The sequence below is a fragment of the Megalobrama amblycephala genome, linkage group LG13 (genome assembly GCF_018812025.1).
Source record: "Megalobrama amblycephala isolate DHTTF-2021 linkage group LG13, ASM1881202v1, whole genome shotgun sequence".
Taxonomy (NCBI): Eukaryota; Metazoa; Chordata; class Actinopteri; order Cypriniformes; family Xenocyprididae; genus Megalobrama; species Megalobrama amblycephala.
In genome coordinates, this window is record NC_063056.1 from 34,680,133 (window position 1) to 34,707,804 (window position 27,672).

Consider the following 27,672-nt stretch of genomic DNA (forward strand, 5'->3'; position numbering starts at 1 on the left):
TACTTGGCTGAACCATGGGTTTCAAAACTTTTTGTCAGCCTTTTATACGTAAAATATACTGAAAGTATCCCCTTATATTTTAAGTTAATATTTCATATATATGCATATATACAATTTTATACATATATAAACTTGATATATGCATGTACAGTTCTCTGATATCGGTTATGGTCTCATACGTTTGCTTTAATAATCACGATTTTAGTTTTATTTCGGTTAATCGCATCCCCATTTATTTATTTTAATGTTACATTCGATTTAGTTCATTATTAGATTCCCTGTTTGGGAAACCCTGGTATGTTCACGAATCACTATTAAACAGTTTTTTTATTTTTTTTTATTGCATAACAAGAACAATATGAGGATCACAGTGTGTTCAATTATTATGTATTACATTCATAATAGCATCATCACTATTAAACAGTCTGTATAAGTATGCCGTACATCATGAATCACTATACTTTGAAATGAACTGTTCGAAAGAACCGATTCTCAGAAATGAATCGACCGTCCATCGTTTGCGCAGTAAGACTTTTATTTTGAAACTGAACTTTATTACGTCGCACATTAAGATGTAAATGTGGCGCGCCAGTTCATACAATTCTGTTTTACAGCTGCAGTAAGCCTAAAAGATTATATAAGTATTGATTCGCTAGAAAGCGACAGGTATTAAAATGTGGAAACTGCAACCAACTGAAGCTGGAGGTAACGTCTTATGTGCAAATTGAGTCGGTTGTTCGGTGTTTTAGTGTACTACGGCAGTACGTATAATCCAGACCAAATGAAAGCTATAAAATTGTCTTGTAATATATTGCTGTTTACATAACATATCTTCCTGTTTATGGAACGACTTCATATACCGTCACGGATAGACATAGATAGGCAGTGTGCATAATTATAGTGTAAAAGGCTATGTTATTAATGCCAAGACTTGCGTTATGCTAACATCAAATTAACTCATTTAATTTTACCAGGTAACGTTAAGGGTATTTTACTCATTGGATATCCCATTAAAACAAACTGCATGGTTAAAAAAAAAAGTTAGTGTTTTATTCCAGGTCACGATTGTAACCAATAAGAATGTCGAGTTGAGAATTGACAATTTTCTCAATAAGAAGTAGGAATAACTGATTTTATGATGTGAATCAATCAAGTTAAGTTACTTATTCAAAACGTGGCTCTGGGTTTCACAAATGTCACCATTGACATGTTTACAATTTTTATGATTATGATTTATTTTAGACAGAGCAATCTTAATAATACATCAATAATAAAGCCCTGAAGTATTATATGTACCAGATATGGTAGTTGTATGTGTATTATAACATGTTTTATTTTCACGAAGCTTTGACGCAGACATCTTTCTGACATGTAAAAACGTTGACAATGCAAGACAGTTAATGGACAACTATAGTTCAACAACACTTTTAGACCCTTTAAAAGTAAATAGTGGTTATAAAAATGTGATTTTTTTTTTTTTAAAGAAAAATGATTATTTACATAAAGATTTTGTCATATAACAAGAGAAAGTCCCCATTTTTCCAGTAATTATTGTCTGGATAGCTTCACTTCATTCCTTTCTTTTTCTGAAGGGGAATGTATCGTTCTGCTCCCGGGTAAGGAGTATGTGGTCGGCCGTAAGAGTTGTGAAATTCTGCTGTCCAATGATCAGTCCATCAGTCGTGTGCATGCCAACCTCACTGTCACTGAGCAGGTCAGTAACTCTGTGCTGTATTATGTTGGCCAAAAAACAATGAAGAGATGTTTGAGCCCACTATGAATGCTTCTGTTCTTCCTCCCACTGTTATTCTTATGTATGTACCAAACCACAATGAGAGTTGTTTGTGGAGCTGCTTATAATTATTATTATTATTTGTTAAAAAAGTATTGGCACTTTTTTCCAACATAAAAAAGTCATCTTTTTTTCCCTTGGCTTTCTTAGAGTCTGTCCATAAATATCTTAGGTTGCTTAATGAGATTGTCTTAAAAGCAAAACTGTGGAAAGTATTTCACAAAGTAATCAAATTTTAATTTACTATTTTTTTTGTTATTTTGTTATTTTGTTAATTACTCAGCAGAACACTAATCATATGCATCATTATTTCCCTTAGTCATACTGTGAATTCAGTTATTCATTCTTGCTGTGAAGTCCTTACTTAAATTCAGGATGCAATAAATTATATTTTTATATTACTAAAAGCTTGTTGGGAAGTTTGTTTGGGGGGTGATGTATGCTCAATGCAGTGGCATGCAGTGATGTTCTGAAATGAGGAGGCACATTTTTTATTTATATATGAATCAGTGTAAATTCATGTGCATTACTCTTAACGTTGACACATCTTCCTTGTTAAATGAACATTACTTTACACCTCAAAAAAAGAAAAAAAGAAACCAAATACAATTCTATTTTTTAATTTTAAATTAACAATGTATTGTAATAAATGTTCTATTTATCAAAACCAAGTCAATCTCATCAAGTTAGTGTTTTAAGCATTTCTACATTCATTCCAAAATAATAACTAAAGGCATTAATAATTTAAACAATATATTTTATTTGTGTATTGATGTTTTTCTTTTTAATTGTCAATTTAGGCTATTTTGGATCATCGGTCATGCTCCGTAAACACCGTCTGTCACAGACACGAATTGTATTTTTAATTTTGCCAAGCTGCTTGCACTAAAAAATACCCAGCAGTCATCATGCTTTCAGTCCATTTCAAGCGGTGATATCTAATTGGGTGATCTGTTTACTTACTTTTCACTTAGTCTTCCCATTGATGCCATCATTTGTTCAGTCAAACTGACGCGCGGAATGCGCACGTCAACAAGAGGTGGGATTTATCGCACAAACCAATCATAACCAATTACATCCAATCATAGCGCGATGGAGACATTGCCTCCTCTCACGTGACTTTCCCCCGTTCATTCTCAATTACCCCCCACAAAACCCACCGCACGCCGAGGGTGTAATGGTTTTCTATGGTTTCCTAATGAGAGCAAAGGGAGGCATGACTCCTGCTGTAACTTTACCTGCGGGTGTCGCTGTTGGGCAGTGTTCCTTAAGAAATACGCGTGACTTGCGCTCTTTTTAATGTCATAATTTGTAATATATGTGTTGTTTTTATGTAATATGGATTATTTTCTCATCTTATTTTTTTTTGAGGAGGCACTGCCTCCCCTTGCCTCCTTGGAGGAAACACCCCTGAGTGATTTGATATAGGTATTTTAAAATAGTAAAAAAAAATTATATTACCACGGCATGGAATTACATTACAAAAACATGTTGAAAAGATGAGCTAACTGTAGCGCTATCCTCTTAATAACCAGCTGAATCTTTTCTACCCAGTGTTTAAATACAATAATAATACACACACACACAAAAATGTAAAAAAAACAACAAATGTTTCAAACTGATTAAAGTTCAAACTACACAAATGTGAAGAATTATAATAAAGGAACACCAATAATAATTTTCAACCAATACCTAGAAGATATATTTTCTGGGCTGGTATGTTCCAGATTAAAATGTAAAAAATGTTTAAGTGTAAGCCAATGTTTGATAATGATTATAAACACCATAGCAATTACACAAATCTGAATGGCTCGTCACACCCTTAGTATTTACAAGTAAACATTTCTGCCCATTTTCGCTCGTGTTATCGTTAGCCTCTACTTTTCCACTATACAGACTGAAGCGCCTTGTGAGTGTGTCACACGCCACTACTTTCAGCTAATAAAAGAAAAATACTGCAGTTGTGTTATTTTTTTATGGGTTAGGGCATTCTACAGTCCTTTATCAAATTTCTCAACACACAGCCCACCTCAGATTGTTTTTAATTAATGCACAAATTGAAAAAAAAAGAAAAAGAGAGAGAGAGAGATAAACACTATCTGTGACTAAATTCTGATTGCGTGGGCAAGACAGAGGCCACCCCTGCCCAGTGGTGTAAATGTAATTAGTTACTGTACTTAAGTATCTTTTTGGCTACTTTGTAGTTGTACTGACTGAGTATCAACAATATTAACAACTTTTACTCTCTACTTGACTACATTTTTGAACAAGTAAATGTACTTTTTACTCCAATATATTTGTGATGAGTAATGCAATTAACACATTACATTTTGCATGTCATCTAACTTTTTCTGCAGCAGTTTGTTTCTGCTATAAAGAAGCTATATCACCATCTAAGGGTGACATCTGCCATGTCTCTTAGGTGTCGAGGACATCTTTGAGTCTACATTCTGTACGAGTAAAATACTGAAGTACTGTTAAAATCAGATACTCTAAGACTTTTACTCAATTCGTATTAGAATTAGTGACTTGTAACTTTCACTGTAAGGTATCTGTATTTTTACTCAAGTATGGTTTTCAGGTACTCTTTACACCTCTGCCCCTGCCCATGTCTAGAGCCGACCCCAGATTTGATAGCTAAGTCTATGTATTATGTTTAACTTGAGATGGTATTGCGTTCTGTAAATGTGTGCTTGCAGGTGTCATGCCCTAGAGGGCCTCGTTTCCCTTACAGCTGTATTTCAGATGGATTAGTTGACAGTAGTTTGTGGTAAATCTTTCTGACAGGGTGCTTTGTTGTTTTTATACTGTTGGCAGGCGGTCACTCTGAAGGACAGCTCTAAATACGGCACTTTCATCAATGGTGAAAAGCTTGAGCCTGGCTCCACAAAGACCCTGCAGACAGGAGACAAAATCACATTTGGAGTCTTCCAGAGCAAGTTCAGGTTTGTATGTGACTACTACGCATTCATTTTCATGTGTGTGGATGCATCAGAAGTGACTTACAGTGGTAAAGGACTTGAGCCAAAAATAAAAAATACCCTCATGTTGTTCCAAAAGCTGTTCTGTGTACTACAAATAGAGAACCAATTGAGTACTGGACCCCTTTTTCCTTGTTACTACAATGAATGACTATTGAAGCTTTCAAGCTTCAAAAAGGTATTATAAAAGTAGTCTATAAGACTTGTGCACTGTTTTTCGGAGGTCGTATGATTTGTGTGAAGAAAAGATAAGTTGAATTTGAGAACCACTTCAGTCCAATTTGTGAACGAATCAATTAGACCAGTTTTGTGATTCTGATCAAACAGTACTTGAGAAGATCAGAAAAAGAAGAAAAAAAAAAAAAATTATTTGTTCACAAATCTGACATTCTTGCTTCATTTATTTGCTTTAGGCTATTATCTCATTATGTTTCATGTGTGTTTGTTAGTTAGTTTTTTACTGTTTTGATGTATTAAATTTTAATTTTATGAGGCCGATAATAAGCCCCCTGTTTCCCCATTCAGTTTGGAGAAAGAGTGTGTTGTGGTGTGTTCCTCGTGTGTTGATAACAAAGGGAAAGCATCCCTCTCCCAAGAACTGCACTCTATCGGAGGGCGACTTGTCAACTCCTGGACACTTGACTGCACGCATCTCGTCATGCCCACTGTAAAGGTCACCATTAAGGTAACAAGGCCATTTACCTCTTAAGCACTTCGTTTGATCCTTGAGGGTTTATTCAGTTCCCTGAATAACTACAAATGAATCTTCAAGGTACACTTAAACATCCACTGAATCAATGTCTCTCTCTTGGCAGACAATCTGTGCGTTGCTGTGCTGTCGGCCTATAGTAAAACCTGAATTCTTCAGTGCGTTTAGCAAGGCTGTGCAGCAGAAACTGCCACTGCCTAAAGCTGAGAGGTACAGAATGTTACTTTTCTTTCTCGCTCACAGTTGCTTGTTATGTTTCATTTAAATACCTGTGAGCTAATGGTAATATTTTGAATTTTTGTGTTGATCAGATTTAGGCCTCAGATTGATGAGCCCAGCCTGGCTAAAGAGGACGTGGATCTGAGTGCACGACCTGAGAGAAAGAGCCTCTTCAAGGGGAAAACTTTTCTGTTTTTGAGCTCTAAACAGGCAAGAGAGATTCTTTAACTACTACTATTATAATGAATTATATTATACTCTATCACTGTACTTTTACAACAATTAAAGGGTTAGTTCACCCAAAAATGAAAATTATGTCATTAATTACTCACCCTCATGTCGTTCCACACCCGTAAGACCTTCGTTCATCTTCGGAACACAAATTAAGATATTTTTGATAAAATCCGATAAAAAGGCCTGCATCGCCAGCTATAACACTCCCTTTTTTTAATGCCCAGAAAGCTACTAAAAACATATTTAAAACAGTTCATGTGACTACAGTGGTTCAACTTTAATATTTTTGTGTGCCAAAAATAACAAAATTACGACTTTATTCCACAAGATCTAGTGATGGGCAGTTTCAAAACACTGCTTCACGAAGCTTCGAAACTTTATGATTCTTTTGTTTCGAATCAGTGTTTCGGAGCGCGTATCAAACTGCCAAAGTCACGTGAACTATTGAAGTTTCGAAACACTTACAATGTAACAAAGCCTCCTTTACTGAAATCATGTTATTTTGGCTCTCTGAATCACTGATTCAAAACAAAAGATTCGTTAAGCTATGAAGCTTTATGAAGCAGTGTTTTGAAATCGCCCATCACTAGATATTGTTGAATAAAGTCACTGTTTTTTATTTTTGGCGCACAAAAAGTATTCTTGACGCTTTATAATATTTAAGTTGAACCACTGTAGTCACATGAACTGTTTTAAATACATCTTTAGTAGCTTTCTAGGCATTGAAAAAGGGAGTGTTATTGCTGGCGATGCAGGCCTCACTGAGCCATTGGATTTTATCAAAAATATCTTAATTTGTGTTCCGAAGATGAACGAAGGTCTTAGGGGTGTGGAACGACATGAGGGTGAGTAATTAATGACATAATTTTCATTTTTGGGTGAACTAACCCTTTAATATTATATAATTATGTCTGTTTTACACTACCATTCAAAGGGTTGTTTTGGGAGAAAAGAAATTAAAACGTTTATTCAAGTTTTGTTTATTCATTTATCAAATGAATGCAGTGAGAATAAGTGATGTTAACATAAAAAAGAAGGAAAACATTTTACCAACCCCTTTCTTTTGAACAGTAGTGTATATATAAATAGGCAGTACAATACATAGAACACACCACATATAATAAAATAAATACAGGAATATAAGAAAGTCATACTATAATGTTGCTTAATTGTCATGAAAATAGTGTCACCAGTGCAAGAAATCTTACTGAGACCTTCTATCTTGTAGAGCAGGATGTATAAGCTGGTTTGGCTGCTGGCATCGTACTGGGATGTGGCCTATTTCACTAAATATGAGGCCAAGGGATTGTGATATTGTTCTCTCACTTTCATGTTCCTTATGTCACGTGGCCAGTTATTACATAACAAAAAGATGTTACCTTTGAACCCAAGTCTGTGTAGAAGTGTTTTTTCCACAGCCCACCCACAAACTGCAGCAGCTGTGTGTCATTAAGTATCTCCACTACCAGACCCTATAAGACATCTTCATTTTTGTTGACTTACGAAAAGACTCCTTCATTTCTGCTTTATTTCTTTATTATACTGTAATGTTGGAAAATCTCATTCGTTACAAGCACTCTGACCTTTTATACATTTTTCATGTATTCTTTATCTTCAGTCTTTTTCCCCAGAAGTGAAAGTTAGACATGCATCTTACTTCATTACGCTGTTATATACAGTGAAAAAGTTAGGTGTCACATAGGAGTTCCTCCCTGCTGTTCTGTATTAATCAGGAGATGTAAAACAGTGTTGATTAGCTCAGAGTAAGAGCAGACCATGTGAAGTCGAACAGCTGGTATATTCTCTGTAACCAGCAGGTTCGTTTGTAAGCGAATACCTGCTGATAAAAACTACAGCAGTGCAGTGAAGTCACATGGTCATTTTCCTTTTTTCTGGTTTTGTGGGAAAAGTTTAAGCTCTGGAGACCCATAAAGAATTTTTTTTTTTTTTTTTCAAAAAACGTTTTCGTTTTTGGAACAGTGTTATTATAGTATTATTTACATATTATTATCGTATTTATCAATATTGTGAATTGGCTTTTATTTTCAGTTTTCATTTTAATTTTAGTTATGTGCCTTTGTTTGTTTTTGTTTTTTTTCAAATATTCCTATATTGTTTAAATTTATTTTTTATTTCAGTTTTAGTTTTACTAATTTTAGTACATCGTTAAATGTTTTATTTCAAAAAAGTTGCCAAGGCATTTCTAATTTTTTATTTTAATTATTTACATAATTTATCTAATATATTTTATTTTAGCTTTTCTATAATGATTTTTACTAAACTAAAACTTTTTAAAAAAATTAATGTATAAATGTTTAAAGCATAAATAATTCAATTTCTTGTTTCAGTTTCTTATTGAAACAAGAAGCTTGAGTGGGACAAATTAAAGGGCTCATCCTTTTCTTTTTTTAAAAAAACAAGAGGCTTCAGTTAGTCTTAATTTGAAGTTGCATTTTCTGTCATGCAGGACATGGCTGTAATTAGGTTAAAACAATTTAGAAAATCCTTGTAATCCCATCTGAATTACAGTCAGTGTTTTATTGTTGTAGTCACTGATGTTTTATGTATCTTTTCAGATGAAGCGTTTGAGTCAGGCAGTGAGTTGTGGAGGTGGGGTGTGCCGGCTTTTGGACGAGGGCTCACTGCCCGTTTCACTCTTGGAGTCAAGCAGCACTTGTGTAGTCGACATGATATCAGGAAACTCCCAGGCTGTCATCTCTCCAAACTCCAAGAAGTGGGTGGATTCTGTGGCCCAGATTCTGCACAGGTGTGTGTGTATTTTTGCTAATGCGCACTGAGCAGTCTGTGCTGTCTTTTATTAGTTCAGACAATGTCTATAGTAATTATTCTGTATATTGAGTAATATGATAAAGCTGTTCCACCTACTTGTTTCAAAAAAGAAAAACAAACAAACATATTTTTTAAAAGTTTGTTTGTTGATTGATTCCATTTTGTATGAATGTTTGTCGTGTCTTTTTGTTCTGTATGTTTGTTTGAGCCAGAGCACACATTCCTGCTCTATTAGTACAAAAATGCCCATTATTTAAAAACAATGAAATATTCAATATATAATTAATTTTTATATAAAATTGTAATTTTGCATATAAAATAGAAAATATATTAAATGTTTTGCTTTACTGATTTTTATGGTACTACTCAGATAGCTTTAAATTCTTTGTTTCTTTCTAAAGTTTTGTCTTATTCACACAGAAATGGCTTGCGCTTTATCACAGAATCTGAGATCGGATTGGCTGCCATTCATCTCAATAATCAAACATACTGCAATCCCTGTTCTATTCAATCTGGTGGGTTTAAATACACTTACATAGACATCCGGTGCAGACGGACTGTTTTAGAACATTACTCATTCTTAGTAATGTTTTTTTTAAGTATGATAACAATGACTGCATAATGATGACTATGTTGATGATTGATTGTACTTTTTTTTTAATTGTGTGCATAATGGACCTTTCATGGCAGTGAATTTGAGAGGTGGACTTCCTGTTGGCCAAAAAGATTGGTGTTATGCACGAACTGACACATCAATAACAATTTCTCAACATTTCTTCACAGAATCTGTGAAAGTGAAGCCAGTCATTGCTGCAGCAACGCTTTCTCAGAACACTGCCGTGGATGAGACGGCTTTCGCGGCACCTTCCCAGAATATTACAGCCTATGTGGTCAACACTGAGCTCTCTCAGGACCAGAGCAGGTAGAAGTCTCTGAATGCTCTGAATCATACAGAATACCTGTGTCAGTTGGTGGACGTCTTCAAGAATAGAAATAAAAAGCAAATTGGAGTGCCTAACATCTGCAGAACTGGGTAGGGCTGCACCAGACAAAAGTTCTTTCTTAAATTGGAATGTAAAGTCCACACTAGAGGCTTAGGAACTACTAGCTAGTTTGTAACTAACTCTGTACTTTATTTGGTTGCACCATTTGTTCTTAAGGCAGAGCGTAGCTAGTTGGTCGTAAGCTCTCCGTAATGTAATGTGTAGTTGCATAATGGCGATTAGCCTTAAAGGGTTAGTACACTTTATAATGAAAATTACCCCAAGCTTTACTCACCCTCAAGCCATCCTAGGTGTATATGACTTTCTTCTTTCTGATGAACACAATCGGAGTTATATTAATAAATATCCTGACACGTCCAAGCTTTATAATGGCAGTGAATGGGACCAATGAGTATGAGCTGAAGAAAGTGCTTCTATCCATCATAAACATACTCCACACGGCTCCGGGGGGTTAATAAAGTTAATAAATATGGAAGGCGGTCTGGCGGAAGCTAGATATTTTACTTTATAACGTGTTAAATATTGATATTTTTTCTTACACAAACGCATCGCTTTGCTTCAGAAGGCCTTTATTAACCCTCCGGAGCCGCATGGAGTATGTTTATGATGGATGCACTTTCTTCAGCTTCATACTCGGTCCTGTTCACTACCATTATAAAGCTTGGATGCATCAGGATATTTACTGATATAACTCCAATTGTGTTCATCAAAAGGAAGAAAGTCATATACACCATGGATGGCTTGAGGGTGAGTAAATCTTGGGGTAATTTTCATTTTAAGGTGAACTAATCCTTTAATGATCCAATAGCAGCCTTCAAATATGTGAATTTCAGTTTATCCTTAATTCTTACTTCTCTTGCCTCATGTAACTGACGGTAAAATAAGTTTCCATTAAAATACAATACTATTTAATCATGAATAACATAATAAGGATTTTGTGTGTGTGTGTATATATATATATATATATATATATATATATATATATATATATATATATATATATATATATATACAGTTGTGCTAAAAATTATTCATACCCTTAGTAAATATGACCAAAGAAGGCTGTGAAAATAAATCTGCATCGTTAATCATTTTGATCTTTTATTTTAAAAATCTAAGAAAATCTAACCTTTCATTGGAGAATATCATATTAAATGGAAGAAAAATCCCATTATGAAATAAATGTTTTTCTCTAATACACATTGCTCACAATTAATCATACTCTTTTATTCAATACTTTTTGCAACCTCCTTTTCCCAAGATAACAGCTCTGAGTCGTCTTCTATAATGGCTGATAAGTTTGGAGAACACCTGACAAGAGGTCAAAGACCATTCCTTCATGCAGAATCTCTCCAGATCCTTCAGATTCCCCAGCTCCATGTTGGTGCTTCTTCAGTTCACTCCACTCATTTTCTTTAGGGTTCAGGTCAGTGGACTGGGACGGCCATGGCAGAAGCTTAGTTTTGTGTTCAGTGACCCATTTTTGTGTTGATTTTGATGTTTGTTTTGGATCATTGTCCTGTTGGAAGGTCCAACCACAGCCCATTATAAGACTTCTAACAGGGACAGTCAGGTTTTGATTTTTTTATCTGTTGGTATTTGATAGAATCCATTATTCCATGTATCTGATCAAGATGTCCAGGACCTCCGGCAGAAAAATAGGCCCGCAATATTAAAGATACAGCAGTATATTTCATTGTACACATGGAGTACTTTTTACCCCTGTGTGCACCAAACCCATCTTAAGTGTTTGCTGCTAAAAAAGCAAATTTTTTGTTTCATCTGACCATAGAATCCATCTCGTTTGAAGTTCCAGTAGTGTCAGTTACTTTTCAAATGTCCTATGGTCAGATGAAACAAAAAAAGAGCTTATTGGCAGCAAACACTTAAGATGGGTTTGGTGCACACAGGGGTAAAAAGTACCCCATGTGTACAATGAAATATACTGCTGTATCTTTAATGTTGTGGGCCTATTTTTCTGCCGGAGATCCTGGACATCTTGTTCAGATACATGGCATCATGATATTCTATCAAATACCAACAGATAAAAAAAATCAAAACCTGACTGTCCCTGTTAGAAGTCATATAATGGCTCAAAATCAACACAAAAATCGGTCACTGAGCACAAAACTAAGCTTCTGCCATGGCCGTCCCTGTCCCCTGACCTGAACCCTAAAGAAAATGAGTGGAGTGAACTGAAGAGAAGAAGCACCAACATGGAGCTGGGAATCTGAAGGATCTGGAGAGATTCTGCATGAAGGAATGGTCTCTGATCTCTCCTCAGGTGTTCTCCAAACTTATCAGGCATTATAGGTGAAGACTAAGAGCTGTTATCTTGGGAAAAGGAGGTTGCAAAAAGTATTGAATAAAAGGGTATGATTAATTGTGAGCAATGTGTATTAGAGAAAAACATTTATTTCATAATGAGATTTTCCTCCCATTTAAAATGATTATTAAAATAAAAGATCAAAATGATTAACGATGCAGATTTATTTTCAAAGCCTTCTTTGGTCATATTTACTAAGGGTATGAATATTTTTTAACACAACTGTATATACCATGAAACTATTTGAAATAAGGATCAATAAATAAATACTGATACAAAAAAAAAAAACAAGAAATGACATTTATTATGACTGACTTATTTGACATGCACAACACGAGTGTAAATGCCAGCATTATATATTTGTTTAAAGGATTCAAGTGTTTCAGGTAAAACAAGCTAATTGATGCAAATCGGTCAGTCTGCTTTTTTATTCCATCTGTTACTCCTGGTTGTAGGATTCCGTAAATATTTAGTTTATACGTTGAGTGAAGTTTAATGATGCAGCGTGAAAATATTTAGTAGTGCGCAAGTTGTCACTTAGTGTCCATTTAAGTCAAAAATAGGCTAAGCTGTAATTTATGCATAACTGGTGCAACCGGCCCCTGAACCTCAGAACAATAACCTAACATTTTAAGTAGGGTTCAAATTATTCTTAATTTACACCTTATAACTTGAAATAGCCTTATTTTTACTGATCTATAATTTAACCAGACTGCTGTTTGCACTTTGAAATAAACTAGACTGCTACTTGTAGCAAATGACATGCGAGACAACAGAAATGCAAATTAAAGCACAAATTAAAGTGATGAACACAATCAGTTAATTGAATTGATTACTCCATCTATCCAGTGTTGGTGTGTTTTTTTTAAATGATAATTATTGGATTTATTGGGTTATTTATTTATTTTTTTAAATGGTTTAAGTTCAAAAACCACTGTTTTACAGCAATACTTGCAAATAATAACGAGTAGTGTTAACATAGAGCTTTCTTCTGAAGTGAGTCAATGTTCATATTTTCAGGATGGTTACAAGTGGGATCAGTGCGGTTGGTGAGACTCCTGAGAAGACACGTCCCACACAGAAGGGCTCCACACTGTCAACAACCAATAAATCCTCATCCCTCGGCCCGGAACCTTCCGTTTCCTGTATCGTCAGTGAGACAGTGAGGTCATCTGAGAGCTTCAACATGGTTGAGCCTAAGCAGAGGAAAGGTTCTGCTCCTTCGGGCAGTGGGCAAGTTCAATTAAAAGGCTCTGTGAAAATGACAGCGCCTCCCAATGGCAGCACCACACTAAAACAGTCCCCCCAGAAACAGACAGCCCTCACAAACTTCTTCCAGCCTGCCGGCAAGAAAAGGCAAGTCTGATGCCACACCACATCACTGAGGCTACGTTCATACTGCAAGCCTTAATGCTTAATTCTGATCGATTGCTCAGATCCGATTTTTTTGTTTGGCTGTTCACATTATGTTTTAAATGTGGCCAATATCAGACTGACCCGCATACCAAAAGCAAAAAATCAGATTTGGGCCACTTTTGCCTGTTGTGTGAATGTAGACATAGGCATTTTAAAGTAACTTTTTCATTATTTTTTTATTTTATTTTACTTTTTACATTTGTTCTTTATCAATATGTAAAGTAATAACACAGAAAATGATGCATGTAGTCAAATAAATGTGATTAAAAGAAGTCACAAGGCCTTAAGTACAACCAGCTAATGTGTCTCAACTGACCACTTGTAATCAGATCACTCAGGATGGACATTAATACCAGATGTGACAGTATTTTCAGTTGAAATGTTGCATGATGTGAGAACCGTTTTATGAATATGTGTTGTTTATGGTTGCAGACCACGCGAAGACAGTGCCAAATCTGTCCAGTCAGAGACCAAATTCTTAAGAACAGACAGTGAAGATAAAGAAGATGAGATCCAGCAAAATTCCTCTGCCAGTAGATCTTACAAAAACTTACATACTGCCCAAAACCAACACAGCTCAGTGTCAAGATCTGAGTTCAGTGCCAGTCTGGGTCAGGCTTGTGGGTCCAGTCAAAGCTCTGGCAGCAAAAAGAGAAAGGAACCAGAGCAAGACCTCCCATCAGGACCAGAGAAACCTGCAGCAGCTGCTGATTTAGAAATGTCACTTGAAGAGCTTGAATCCATAATGTCCGACGAGATGGATCAGCCTCCGTGTGCTGCAGCTAATAAAAAGCAACGTCTTGAGTCAGGACCGAACAGCACAATCAATAACCCACTATTACCCAATCAGCAAGAAGGCACTGAGTCCAAAAGCAGAAAAGGCACAAAGTATCAGCAAAGCACTGCCAGCAACATTCAGAAAGTGCAGTTGGACAGAACAGGCCCAGCTGCAACAAATCAGGGCTCTGAGAGGCAGTCAAAGAGGTCACCCAATCAAACTCCAGATCTGGAAGCACATCACTCAGCAAACAAGGGGAAAAGACCAGAACTTGAAGAGGTCAAAGAGGAGGAAGTGTCTTTTGTTGTGGTACGAAAACAGCCATCATTTGTTTCATATAAATATCTCTTCTGTTTTTATCTGCAGAACAGCTAGTCCCATGTTTTTGTTTTTCTTTCAGAATTCAAGGACTCAAAATGGCATTTCCCAGCACAGTGAGGCTGTAGCCAAACAGGAAATGCAGGTGAGAGGTTTTATTACAGACATTGGTTGTGAGTCGCTTTGACCTACACTACCTAATAATATCTTTTCAGGGTTTTACAAAGATCATGATTACTATATTCACACTGGTTGTTTCTCAATATGCGTTCTTCAGCGATCTTGCGTCCTTGTGTTCTTGCTCTACGTCATCATCAACCGTCGAAGTTCGTTCCAATACCCAAGAACGCAAGAACAGAGGACACATGAAAGTACCCGGATGTGTTCTTGATATCGAGGATGCATCGAATGCAAACTTGAGAGAATCTAACCGTTAAAAATCCCAGAAGACGCTGCAGGCGGGCGACATACGGAAGCCTGTAAGCTTTAAAGTTCTCGTTCTCACTTATGAGATTCCCGATACAAGCTCGCAAATACGCGATGGCTCGTGAAAGTAAACCGTTTGTTTTGCTTAATTTTAATAAAGTGATAACCTGAAGAAAGCCTGCAGTATGTTTATTGTAATATACAAAATAAACTTAACATTGACAAAGCATGTAACACAAAGGCTACTCATTTTCATAAATACACGCGTGACGCGGTGAAATAAAAAGATATTAAATGATATGAAAACAATGTCTATAATAATATGAAAGAAATCTTTTAATAGGTTATGACAATTGTCATGTGATGTTATGTTGTATTTATTGTGCATTAGCCACTTAATATGCTGGGACAGTCAGTTGAGCAACAAGATCGCAGCTCATCTCAATTCTCAAATGATGCGTTCTGTGTCCTCGCGTCCTTCCGAGTTCGTTCTTTCAAGGTCGCCTGGCAAGACCGGACTTCAAGAGAACGCAAGTCCGTTCTCTGCGTTCTTGGAATTGAGAAACAGCCACTGTTATCCCTCAGAGTGTCTTGTAACATGTTGGTATAATAAAATCTCTGTCGATCTGAAGGCCTCGACCTCCAAATCTGGATCCGAGAATGACCCTGAGCTGCCCAGGAAGCTCCTACAGGTTCAGTTTAAGTCCCTGACTGTGAGCACCTCTTCCAGACCAAGACCCAGCCCACTACAGACCCGTGACCCCAATGACAAAAATGTCAAAAGGTTCCGCAAGGTCTGAGCAAGTGTCTCGTGCACCTTTCTGTAATATTATGGCAAAGTATCACAGTGTCTGTTTATCTGTGTATATGACACTTCTGTGTGTGCATGTGTAGACAAATGTCCCTGGATTCAGTGGGCTGCCCAACATTATCGGAGGCTCGGATTTGGTGGCTCACAATCGCAGCAAGAACTCTGAACTAGAGGAATGGCTTAGACAGGCAGCAGAGGTGAGAGACCACAGGAACAAGGAAATGAGTGGCAACAAATCTTGGGAAATGGGGGTTATACTTAGTTGTATTATATTTATGTTACTGGCTGATATTGGATATTCAGTTGTTATATTGTATTTTTTTACACTCACTTAAAGTTCATTTTTAAAAACACTAATAATATCATTGTGTTTGTTTTTTCAATCCACCTCTTGTGCAAAGCTTTACACTTATCTCATACAATATAAAAATGCTTTGATGATTGCCAGGGGCGAAAGCCTTTTGTCATGAAATGACATTTTAATTTTTCTTGTTAATCACTGTGCCATACCCCTTCATTAAGAAATTAAGCATTAAGTTGATCAAAAGTGACAGTAAAGACTTTTACATTTAATAAATGTTGTTCTTTTGAACTGTCTATTCATCAAAGAATTCAAAAATGTATCAGTTTCCACAAAAAAATTAACTGCTTAAAAATATTAAGGATAAGTCAAGTGACACTGAAGACTGGAGTAATGACTGCTGAAAATTCAGCTTTGCCATCACAGCAATAAGCTACATTTTAAAATAGAAAAAAAAAATAATTAATTAATAATTAGATTAAACATTAATAAAATTAAATCAATAAGATAAGCTTCTGAATATCAGATTTCCTCACTGAATTTATGTGATCTTTTCCCTTTATGTTGTAATTTGCGCATAACTATCACTGTTATTTGTGTGTGGAATGTTAAGGACCCTGGATACCGAGTTGAATATCAACACTGATAGCAGCAACTTCTTTTTTCTAAAAAATAAAAGCAACAAGTAGCAAAACTGAGCTGTCATACACACAATTGCACTGTGCAATGGATGTGAAACTCAACCTGTTAACTTGCATCCTTACTTTGGAGCACAAACATTATCCAATATTTCTGTCCCTAGAAGATATAAATGGTCATACGTTGAAGTGCAAGTTTTCTTAAGCTTTCGATTGATGTGTATTTTGTCATGTTTTGATTAGTATATACAGTGGTTTACTTTTGCAGTAAATGATAGTACACATAGAAAGTGATCACTGATCTGCACTTTGACGAGTTCTTGCACAATTCACAATTCAAGTAATATCAGCAACTTGTAATGCAAGACGGTAGTGCAAGCACTTTGTTAGAGCTCTGCACTTCTGTTGACTAGTGCAGTTTAATTTTCAAATTTTAAAGGTACCTAGCTCCTAAATAAAAAGGGCTGTATGAATTAGAGGAAGGACTACCTCAAAATGTACATTTTTTTGATTGAGTGACTTCATGTAATTAAAATACATTCGCCTCATTAGTGGTTGCCAACCCGTGACACATATTCTCTCTCTTTTAGGAGGAAAAACAAAATGAACGGGAGGAGATTTTGGGAGATGATTTGTTCAGGTATGCAGTCTATGTGCTTGTGCAGACAGTAGAGCATAAAAAATGGATGAGGGGAGGGGCATAGATCAAACAGACAGAATTAAGTAGGACGTCCAATGACGTCAGCACTTTTAGTGCTCTTTTGAACCCTGACTGATATTGTTTGATCCCAGTACAGTTCTCACCCTCATCCAGACAATCGCCACCTGCCTAAACTAACACTACATTCAACAAGACACTGACCTCTGACCCCAGATATCAAGGCTCACAATGAGACAATAACCTTTGTGTCGGCACACTATGGGCTTAGCTTGGAGTGGACAGGCTGAGACCGGTTTAAGCGACGGGATAGTCTTACGCACTGAGGCAGGCAGGGCAGAACAGAGGAAACAGATTCAATTCCCAGTATCGCGCCCCGCTTTGAATCTTCTGTCAGACAGGCGCTCAGATATTTGGCAGTAGACTTCTACAGCTTTGACATATGTACTAGTCCTCTGACTTTGAAAAACTTCACTCAACCGCGGCAAGTTTCTTTCTTAAAGTCACGTACACTTTTTTATGAACTGAATTCATGAACTCATCAACTGTGTTCTGGCTGCTGATGAGCGACTGGGCCTGATCCACCAGTGTTACAGAGCACGCTTGGAAAGTATTACGTCAACGAGTTCCCAACTGCTTTTAAGTCATTGTTCACAGCTGAGGTCAAGCCGGGCTGTGAAGACCCGTTGATATTTCTAACAAGCTCCTGCTGTTTAAATACTAAGTGATTAGGACAGAAAATACAGTGATGATTTGAGTTAGTGGTCAGTGTCTTGAGATTATTTCTTTAGTAGATTCACTTAAATAAAAAAAAAATATATATATATATATATATGCATGATGTATAAAAAGAGCATGTGAAACTTGTTGAATGGACTTTTGCAAATAATTGGCATATGTTTCGACTACAATGTTTGGAAGCTTGCGGATATTGGTGTAGACTTTGTCCTAATACAACTGAAACGTCACCACACTCTTGCATCTCAAGGTCCGGGTATGCTTAATTTTCTGTGTTCCGCTCCATCTCATGGTCCACAGATGTCTGCGCACAGGCCTCATGCAGCCCAATTTTTGTGTCCACGTGGACGGTGTGCATACAACAACGTATGTTCTTGAGCACTAGATGTACCAGGCGCCTCTTTCCACACTCATGGCCAAAGGAGTATACTTTGAAAGGCTTGTGCACTTAACTGTCCGCACAGACACAAAAATTAGCACGCGGTCATCTATGGACCCTTCTGATGTCGAAAATTACATCATGTGGACTGTTGCGGAACCACAACAGTCCGCACACTGTCCGTGTGACGTAATGTTCATTGTCAGGAGTGTCCGCGCACACTGTTGACGTGCAGCCAAGTTTTTCTGTCTGTGCGGACGATGAGTGTACAACAGAACAAAACAAAGTCCACTAGAAAGTGCGCACGCAGCGAACGCATCTTTCCCCACTTATGGCCAAAGGAGTATACTTTGAAAGGCTTACACATGGAGCAGAACTAGGAAAATGAGGAATACCCAGGCCTTTAGACTCAGGCACAGAATTGTTGCCTGGAGACTGAACCTGGTTAACAGGGGACTTTCAAGTGGTGCCATTTCTCCTGCCAAAGCAGAAAAACACACACTTGCGCTCTTAAATATACACAGTCACGGCTGTGTGGTTGTGTCCAACACAACTGTTTGATCTCTGAATCTGCTCAGCCAGTCATGCATGGGGTGGAAACATCACACAGAAAATAAAAAGAATGAAAGGAAAACAGCACCTCTGTTTTTCCAACATCTTCTCCAACTCTCTCCCCCGGGCTAATGAAGTGTCCCAGACATGTTTTATTGAAGGGGATGTCTGGTTTGATGACTTTTAAATAATGTCTGATTTTTACAGCGTACCAGTTTATATCAGTTTGCACAGTTATTCAATCATTTAGACATTGGTTACTAATTGTCACCATAGGGCAGGAATGTTAAAAGCCTTTGTGGGAATGATGGTTGGACTGTACAAGTTACTTGCTGTTGTGTTGAATCTGTTTTGTTTTTCTCTTTTTTTCCCCTCTCAGATACAACCCTAAACCTGGAAAGAAAAGATAGTTCATAATGTTGCAAATATCTGTGACAAGATTGCAAAGCAAAACACGTTCCCATTTTTATAAGAGATTTATTTGTCTATAATAAAAAATACTGTGTACAAAACTTATATGTAATAAAAGTTGAAGTTTTACAAAATTGAGCAGTCATATTTCACCTCCACACTAACATTACATCACCTTGTGAAGCAGCTTCAACCATTCTGCACTGAATTAAAGGACTCTCTTCTTTCTTACAGCTCAGATTTGTCTTAAGCTTTTGGTTTCTTCAAGTGTACCATCATGTCTTTTGATGATATCTGCTGTCTAAACTGTCACTCCACACAAAGATTTCCTCAGCAATCTAAACTTACAGTATTGAATGGCTGAGGTGAAAACTCAATGCTTCATAAGTTATTTATTATTTCAAAGCAATATAACATTTATTTGGCACTATAGATAAGAATGAAGTAAAACATTTCACTATTCAGTGCTGTGAAATACCTTATTGAGGAGTCAAAACCTGTTGCAAATCTCAAAATCATCTCACATTGTATTAATCTGAATTCTCTGATAATTTTACTTACAAATTACCATAGGGACTGACAAACACCATGGTTACTATAAATTACAATGTACTGTAGGTTTGGCACTTGTTTTAGGTTACAGTAAAAGAGTAGGGTTGGTTTGGATGATGACTGATAGAAAACATACACACAGTCCAGGTCTTACAATATGGACTCCAAATTTTCTTCTTTTAACAGTAATCCTTCTGAAGACCAAACTTGTCTAGACCATGAACTTGTGACTCTGTTGCTGTAGTGACCCAATACATTAGCTCTTTGACGTCATCACACAATCTACAGCTTACAGTTATCTTAGGAGCCTGTTATGCAGGATTGGATTGCAGTGATGCACTGGGCAAAAGTTTCTTATTTTTATGTTTAAAGTGCTATAATATTAGAATATTTATCCAAATGGACCGATTTAACAAATAATTTGGGGTAAGGCTATGTTTGTGCATCATTAATTATTAGGCAAAGTAATGCATTAGCTCATTACGTCATCAAGGATTTTGAAATTGTGTGCATATTTATATGCATAAACTGTGCGTTAACTGGTATTTCACTGCAAAAAATTGCTAGTGCAGTCTACAATATAATCTTTAGGAATAAGGCCTTCCGCTTAATTCATCTGCTCTTCAGGTATTACTTTCCTTTACAGCTTAGTGTAGGCCTCCTTGACTTATACTGCATTCACACTGACAGTAATTAAATCACTGAAGATCGCTGAGTCTCTGAGCCTTTGGTGTCTAGTAGGCATTCCTACTCTGCCTCTATGTCCAACTCAAGTTGCATCTCTTCGCTCTGTTCAACCTTGTCACTTCTCAACAGCAACAGTCTCTGATGCCAACTATGAATGATGTTCAATTGCTTTGCCGCTACAAATCGTTGTCAGTGTGAACAGCCCTGTAGGCACTTCGATCATGACTGAGAGATATGCAATCTATAATGTAATGCAAGATCAGATAACTAATTACAAATAACAAGGCAACTAACAGCAACAAGAGGTAAAGCATACTCCATCTAGACTTTAAATAACATTGACATTTTGGCACATTATTTCTGACCAGCAAAAATGTCTTTTGTAAGACAGTCAACACAAGACTCCATTGGGAAGAGAGTAGTTTTCCTTGCTTCTGCTCATTTTTATAAATGTACTTTCTCTTATAAGTGGTTGGAAAGTTTAAGTTTCCTTAGTATTCACTGCATACATATAAAGATGAAATGTATCCCATGATGACTACTGGCATGAAACACCTTTTCTTGGAGCCTTAGACAAATCCTCTTCTTCCGCCCCCACTTCCTTCTCTTCCCCGTCCTCCACACCCGCCTTCCTCTGCAATCAGTTTCCTGTTTTTCTTCATCCTCTGTTTCAGTCTCTTGAGCAAACAGCTAGCAATGCCAAGAGCGCCACCCTTCAAGAAGCGTACAAAGTTGTCACCAACAAGGGGTCCCATGGCAAAGAGCCCAGGCTCACCATTGCACTCAAACGTGTAAGGGTTTATGTCGACAGGATTCTGTCTGCAGGAGATTGGCCTACTGGGATCCAAGCCAAGGTACTGCCCTTGCTCCTTTAAGAAAAACAAGTTGGGATAGGCTCCGATCAGAACTAGCACCATAGAGACTTTGAAGACTCTGAGGACACCATTGGACCCCTTCATCACACAGTGCATGTCAGGCTGGAAGGAGAGCACACAGTGCTCAGGGAAGCTGGTGTAGTCTGGGAACAAAGATGAACTAGGAGCTGTTGGATTGGCAACAGGGGATGCTGGGTAAACTTGGGAACACATCATGTGGTAGACCCTGTGATATTCAGGGTAAAGTGTCTTTGGCAACTGTTTGAAGATGAGACCTGGGTCATCCGCACGCTTTCGGAATGCATGCAACACGGGGACACTATGGTTCAGGGCACACAGCACTGCATCGGCTGCGCTAAGCCCCGCCCCCACTACCAGCACAGGGTCAGAGGAAGAACCCATGCCGTGACAGCTTACAGCCACCCCAAGGTCACGCACACTGTGAAACACATAAGGGAGATCCTCCCCCTCTACTCCCAATCGAGCTGGAGAGTCAGATGCCCCTGTTGCCAAGACTACATTCTCTGCAAATAAGCTAAAAGGGACATGAGTGTCACCTTGGAACTGTTGGTAGCCCCTGACCTCCCAGAGTCCCTGTGAAAGCCCTTGGGACACCCCAGTTGTCTCTTTCACTTCTTCTTTGCCTCTTTTATCATCTTCCTCCCCAATCTCTCCCCTTCTACTGCTAGTCTCCATTCCATTTTGTAACTCATTACTAAACCCATTTACCACTCCATTCTGATCGTTCTCTGTGCTGTTCTTATTGCAATAATCAAACCCATTTTTCACCCCATTCAATTGACCATTTATAGTGTCCTTTTCATTCCCAAGACTGTTTTCATGACTGCGGTGAAGTTTTTGAACAGAGGTGACATAGGTATTGTCCACAAAGTTCTTTTGGAGACCCATGAGCTTGACATAATTTTTGTAGTAGGAGGAGATCTCATCTGGAGTGGCTCGATCATTGGACACTACCCTATGAGAAAATCACACACATATACAAAGGAATCCATCAATCTCTGAACTTTCTAAAACCATATTTCTGTTTGATAAGACCCGTAATATCTTCTTGATATCCTTGAGAAATACTTATGCAGTGATATCCAATCCTGCTCCTGGAGGCCCACCTTCCTGCAGAGCTTAGCTTCAAGACTTGACAAGCTGGTTCAGGTGTGTTTAATTAGAGTTGTAAGTTAACTAAACTTTGCAGGAAGTGGTTCTCCAGGAGTGGGACTTGACACCCCTATACTAATGGATGCTGCCTTATTCATGTATGCAGTTCTCCTCTATAGTACATACCTCCTTTTGCCTGGAGTCAAATCTCTGTAGTTGACTCCTGGTAACTCCATCCATATACCAAGACTAATAGTCAGCATCGATCCTTCCATTGCCTAGGAGACCAGAAGGACAAGGTTTGTCAATAAAGGAGATTTATTAAAAAATGACTATTAGGGTTATAAATTCAGATCCAATTTTCTTCACATTATGCAAGTTGAACTGGACAACTAGAATGTCGAAACTCTATAATACTACCCTAACCTCAGAAAATCCTCAAATCTGTCCTCCTGTGAATTGATAATTTTTTTATAGTTTAGGCACTTGTAAGTGAAAAGCATAAACCCTACAATTCCAGAGAGTTCACTCACGTGCCATGCACCTCCAGGTGTAGCTTTGCCCAAGACCAGATGAGGAATGTGATGTTTTTTTTCCAGCCTCCACTGCAGTACAGAGGGGAACTCAAAGCCCATATCTGCATTTGGATGGAGGAGTGTGTCAAAGAGCACTGCCACAGGGTTCCCTGAACGCCCCTCTAAACCTTCGCAAAGATATTCTAAATCCTACAAGAAGACACATTGGGCATATGTTTATTGCACATTTGACCGTAACATAAACTCCACAACTGTTTCGCCACTCATCTTTTTTACCTGTTCAGTGATGGGAAGATGCTTGGCTTCCTGTAGTTTACGAAAGAGGATGGGGTTTGGGTGCACAGCCATGGGATCTAAATAAGGAGTATACCCATTCAGAAGGTATGACAAGCATATACCGGAAGGGCCATTACCTGTAAAGGGGAGATGAGAGAAGGTAACTATGGAATGTTATATTTCCGGGCATCTTTTTTTCTTTAAATACATAATATTGTTATGAAATATTTCTTTATATTCATACTAATTAAGAGTCATCAAGATTGGTTGAATCTTGATGAATCTTATAATGTTTGCTCCTTGATGACTCACCAATGATGACTACTGGCACAGTTCGAGTACAGTCCCTCGGCACGGAACTTTCTTCCAGCAGAGGCATAGTGGCAGCCAGAATTAGAGCTGGCACTAATGAACACAAAAGACATTTGTCAATCAACATAAAATTAACCCTGACTGCAACATCTCAGCATATTACAGTAATGCCATATGTAAGAAATAATTGACGACGGATTGTTGAATTATTAGAAAAATAATGCACAACCGAGGTGGTGATGCCGCCACAATGCTAAGCGGAGTTTTCATTATTTTTCAATAATTCAACAGCCCGGAGTCAATTATTCCACTTATACTACGGTTACCACATCTCAAAACATTGTTCAGTTGTTGTATTTCAAGACATTTGTCAAGTTTCTGTCCTTAAAATGCTTGTGTGTAGGACTAATTTCTTAAGCATCTAATCCCAAGGCTCCGTTGCTTATTCCAAAACATCATTTCTGAGCTAGTAACGGAGGCTTTAGCCATTGATAGCAGAATAATGCAGTTAGAGAGAAAGAGAGAGAGTGAGATTAAGCGTATGCAATTACCTGTGTCTCTCAACAGTGTTCGCCAGCAGCGTCTCCACTAATAGCAAAACTGTAAGTTTATCTGCTCCAAGAACAGCACCATTATTACCTCGCTAGTGAGAAATGTCATGTAGCTGTTATAGTTGTTAAACTATTTTACTGATAAATTCGTCAGAGCAGCGCTGTCAACATGTTTCTGTGTGAGTGTGTGTCCGTACTGTAGGCTGTGTGTGCGTGTCAAGACTGGAACTACTTTAGCCGTGCGTTTCCCTGAAAATAATTGCACACCTTAAAACTTTCATCAACCAATCAGATTCAAGCATTCAACAGCCCCGTAGTATAAATGTGGATATTTGCTAAAACTGCCTTTGTATAAAAAATGTTCCACTTTAAAATATTACCTTTTGGTGTTGTGATGTTTGCATATTATTACTCGCACTGAATATTTGAAATTGATTAATACTCAACAAATACATGGTAACCAACTTGTGATAGCCTGCAAATTCTATTCTAAATCTTGTGTCTTGTCTATTGTTGTTTTTGTTTTAAGCTTTAGTGATTGCTGATGCAATTTTAGAGTTTTATTTTGATGTGTTGCATATTTACTAGCATTTACAAGCTATTTTTTTCCACACGAGAGCTTAAAATGTATGAAAGTTTTTAACCATAGAACCAAACTAACAGCAACTTCTCCCCACTTGTCATATCTCATGTGCAAAAAAGTTCTAATAACAAAAATGTCACCAACTATGTACACAAAGATGGCCTTGCTCGAACACTTTACCCTGCTGAGCTAATGCTAGCATTAGCTCTGCCACTGCTTCCTGACAAAAGCAAATCATAATCAGTTTTATGGAGTGAGGCACTGTTATCTGAGCACACTCATTGTCTCGACCTGACGGGTGTAAATCCCCCCTGATTACACCTCAGTTTGGCCTGTAATCCATGCTGCCCGCGTTTATGTTTTTCAAAAAAGTGGGCTTGGCATGCTGACAGTCGGCACATCGCAGCCACCCGTCACAACCTGTTTTTCTTTGACCCTTGTTGTTTACTCTTTTCAGAGAGAGTGCGCGGGATTCCAGGCATAACCGGGGGTGAGGATGGCGGGACAGGGGTGTGTAAGGGGCGGAGGGGAGCATTGGCAGGGTTTGGAACTGGCATTTCCACCCCACTGCCCCATTTAACAGTCTCCTGACCACATTCACAAGGGGTACTCACATGGTCTGACCAACCCCTTGTTTTTCCACACTCATTTGTCTCTGTTTTCAAAAAAGACTCAATCCTCATAACATGTATTGCACCGCTCTCTAGAATACTTGATTCTGACTGGTCAGTCAAAAAATTCAGCGGTCGGATATTTCTAATTAATGACTGCTGTCCAGGGAAAAACAGTATAATTGACAACTCATCCATAAAACCAAATGTTGTGCTCATGTTCTGATCTTTTCAGTATTTTTTCAGTTATATAATGACTGGCTGACTGTACATTATTCCTTATATATTTAACAAAGTCAGTGCCAATACCAATTTTGAAGCTGCATTAAACTGTTGATTAATAAGTAAAATCAACAGTATTGCATGCTGCTGTTTTGTGAACAAACAGTTCCTCTTTCATTGACGTTAGAAATTCAAATCTCCACATTCAAGTTGTTTAAATTCTTAAAACCCTCTTCATACCAATATCTGGTATCATATGATGGGAAACCAAAACATCAGACATGGCATCATTCATTATAAGCATCTCATAACTGTGTCAAAGTACATTAAAAGTGTGAAGAGAGTTGTACAGCTAGTGTCATGTCTGTGTGTGTTACTAGACAAAGTGACTTTAAGGATCAGACTGGATTGTATGTCAGTATGTACATATGCGTGCATGTGTCTGTGAAAGCATGTGTGTATGCATGTTGCATTTAAGTTTATGCGCCCCCAAAATAATAGATGCACACTGAAAATACTGGCAAATACCCTTTAAAACAGTTTGAACAGTATTCGGACAACACTCATTTTAGATATTAACTAATGGAGTGACAATGTTTCTATGTTACTTGCTCTGAATATAAATCTCGTAACATGCCTGTCCAAAAAGTATAGGCTACATAGTCTCTGTTTTTGTCTTTATGGCCTATGTCTATTCATGCACAAGTCTGAGTATCAAACATCTTACTGGGGCAAAATGTTAACGGCACAGGAATGGTAGTTGTTTTAATCTTCCGTTGTAGAAAAACATTTCAGGTAGAGATAAAATGACAACACTGGCTGTAACTTTAAGCAGACTAAAATGCGTGTCAAAACGAAATGCTTTATCTGAAGCGAATATGTTTGATATTAGTCTGGCATAATTTAGGTCACATATCTACAGTCGCATGCTACTGTTCGGAATGGTAATAAAGACGTTTCTGTAGTTATTTTCTTACCTCCAAGCGAAAAATCTTCAGATTATTTCGGTTTTTTTTTTTCAGATTCGCGTATCTCTAGAAGGCTCGGGATGCTGCACGCGGTATAAATAGTCCGTATCCCTAGTGGGAGGTTCCAAGCCGAGTCACCGAATGACATGGACGAGTGATTTTCTAAAGATGCTGCTGACTGTTTTCTGGGAAAGCGCTGGATAACTAATAAGTATGAATGATAGTGAACAATATTAAACCGACGTAGCACGTCGCTGAATCATATACTCCAGAGTAGCAGCACAGAAAAACTGCCAGGCGTCAGTCTCCATCTAGCATCATCTGTGCCTCCCTCGTGCCGCACCGGCAGGCATGTAGAGCGAGCCCAGATACGCGGAGTCTGCCTGGCGCACATGGTATCAGAGAAATAATAGCACGCGCTTTTTCCCGTTAAACGGGAGGAAACTCAATCGATCATTACTCGATGTGCGCGTCAGGTTTGCAAAAACATCACCTTAAATGCCAGTATGTCTTTTATCTTTTATTCAATATACTTGTTGCTTTTTAACTGAGTAAATGTGTGAGTATTGGTGGGTTTTATTCTAAAACTACTTTTTTTTTTTTTAAATAAAAGGATATAAAAGTAGAATTATAGGTTATTTTGGTCTACTGTGCGTCAACATCCGTCATTTGCGTGGTTTTAGTGCCCTCGTCGGAGCGCTTAGATTGGGTCAGTACATTTAACACTTGAATCATTAAATGACTCTTATACGTAACAAAGCTTCTTATTAATTTAGGTCAGCTAGAAAGTGCGTTACTGCTTTGATGAAACTCTTGTAAGAGGTGAACAGGACAGGTGAATGGTCAGAAGCGTCCACTGCAGAACGAGTCACTGCGACTCTGATAGCGTAGTTCATGTAATAGGC

General features: G+C 37.7%; 2 protein-coding genes across 4 annotated transcripts; one reads left to right on the forward strand and one right to left on the reverse strand.

Annotated features, from left to right (window-relative positions):
* Window positions 1-548: 548 nt before the first annotated feature.
* nbn (nibrin) lies at window positions 549-19,615 on the forward strand. The gene is made up of 16 exons (XM_048152846.1): window positions 549-705; window positions 1,593-1,714; window positions 4,610-4,737; window positions 5,299-5,458; window positions 5,589-5,692; window positions 5,794-5,911; window positions 8,512-8,702; window positions 9,146-9,240; window positions 9,509-9,647; window positions 13,076-13,411; window positions 13,904-14,558; window positions 14,650-14,712; window positions 15,626-15,787; window positions 15,888-16,001; window positions 17,334-17,383; window positions 19,450-19,615. The coding sequence occupies exons 1-16, from the start codon at window positions 675-677 to the stop codon at window positions 19,478-19,480; spliced, it is 2,499 nt and encodes an 832-aa protein (XP_048008803.1). The 5' UTR covers window positions 549-674; the 3' UTR covers window positions 19,481-19,615.
* Window positions 19,534-27,152, reverse strand: osgin2 (oxidative stress induced growth inhibitor family member 2). 3 transcript variants are annotated; one of them, XM_048152848.1, is made up of 6 exons: window positions 26,777-27,152; window positions 23,833-23,925; window positions 23,521-23,657; window positions 23,242-23,433; window positions 22,895-22,986; window positions 19,534-22,571 (listed from the first exon to the last, which is right to left on the reverse strand). In XM_048152848.1, the coding sequence occupies exons 2-6, from the start codon at window positions 23,897-23,899 to the stop codon at window positions 21,290-21,292; spliced, it is 1,770 nt and encodes a 589-aa protein (XP_048008805.1). In that variant the 5' UTR covers window positions 23,900-23,925; window positions 26,777-27,152; the 3' UTR covers window positions 19,534-21,289. The 3 variants fall into 3 exon arrangements, with proteins under 3 accessions (XP_048008805.1, XP_048008806.1, XP_048008804.1); XM_048152849.1 differs by having other exon boundaries at window positions 24,384-27,152; XM_048152847.1 differs by having other exon boundaries at window positions 23,833-27,152.
* Between the last annotated feature and the right edge of the window lie 520 nt (window positions 27,153-27,672).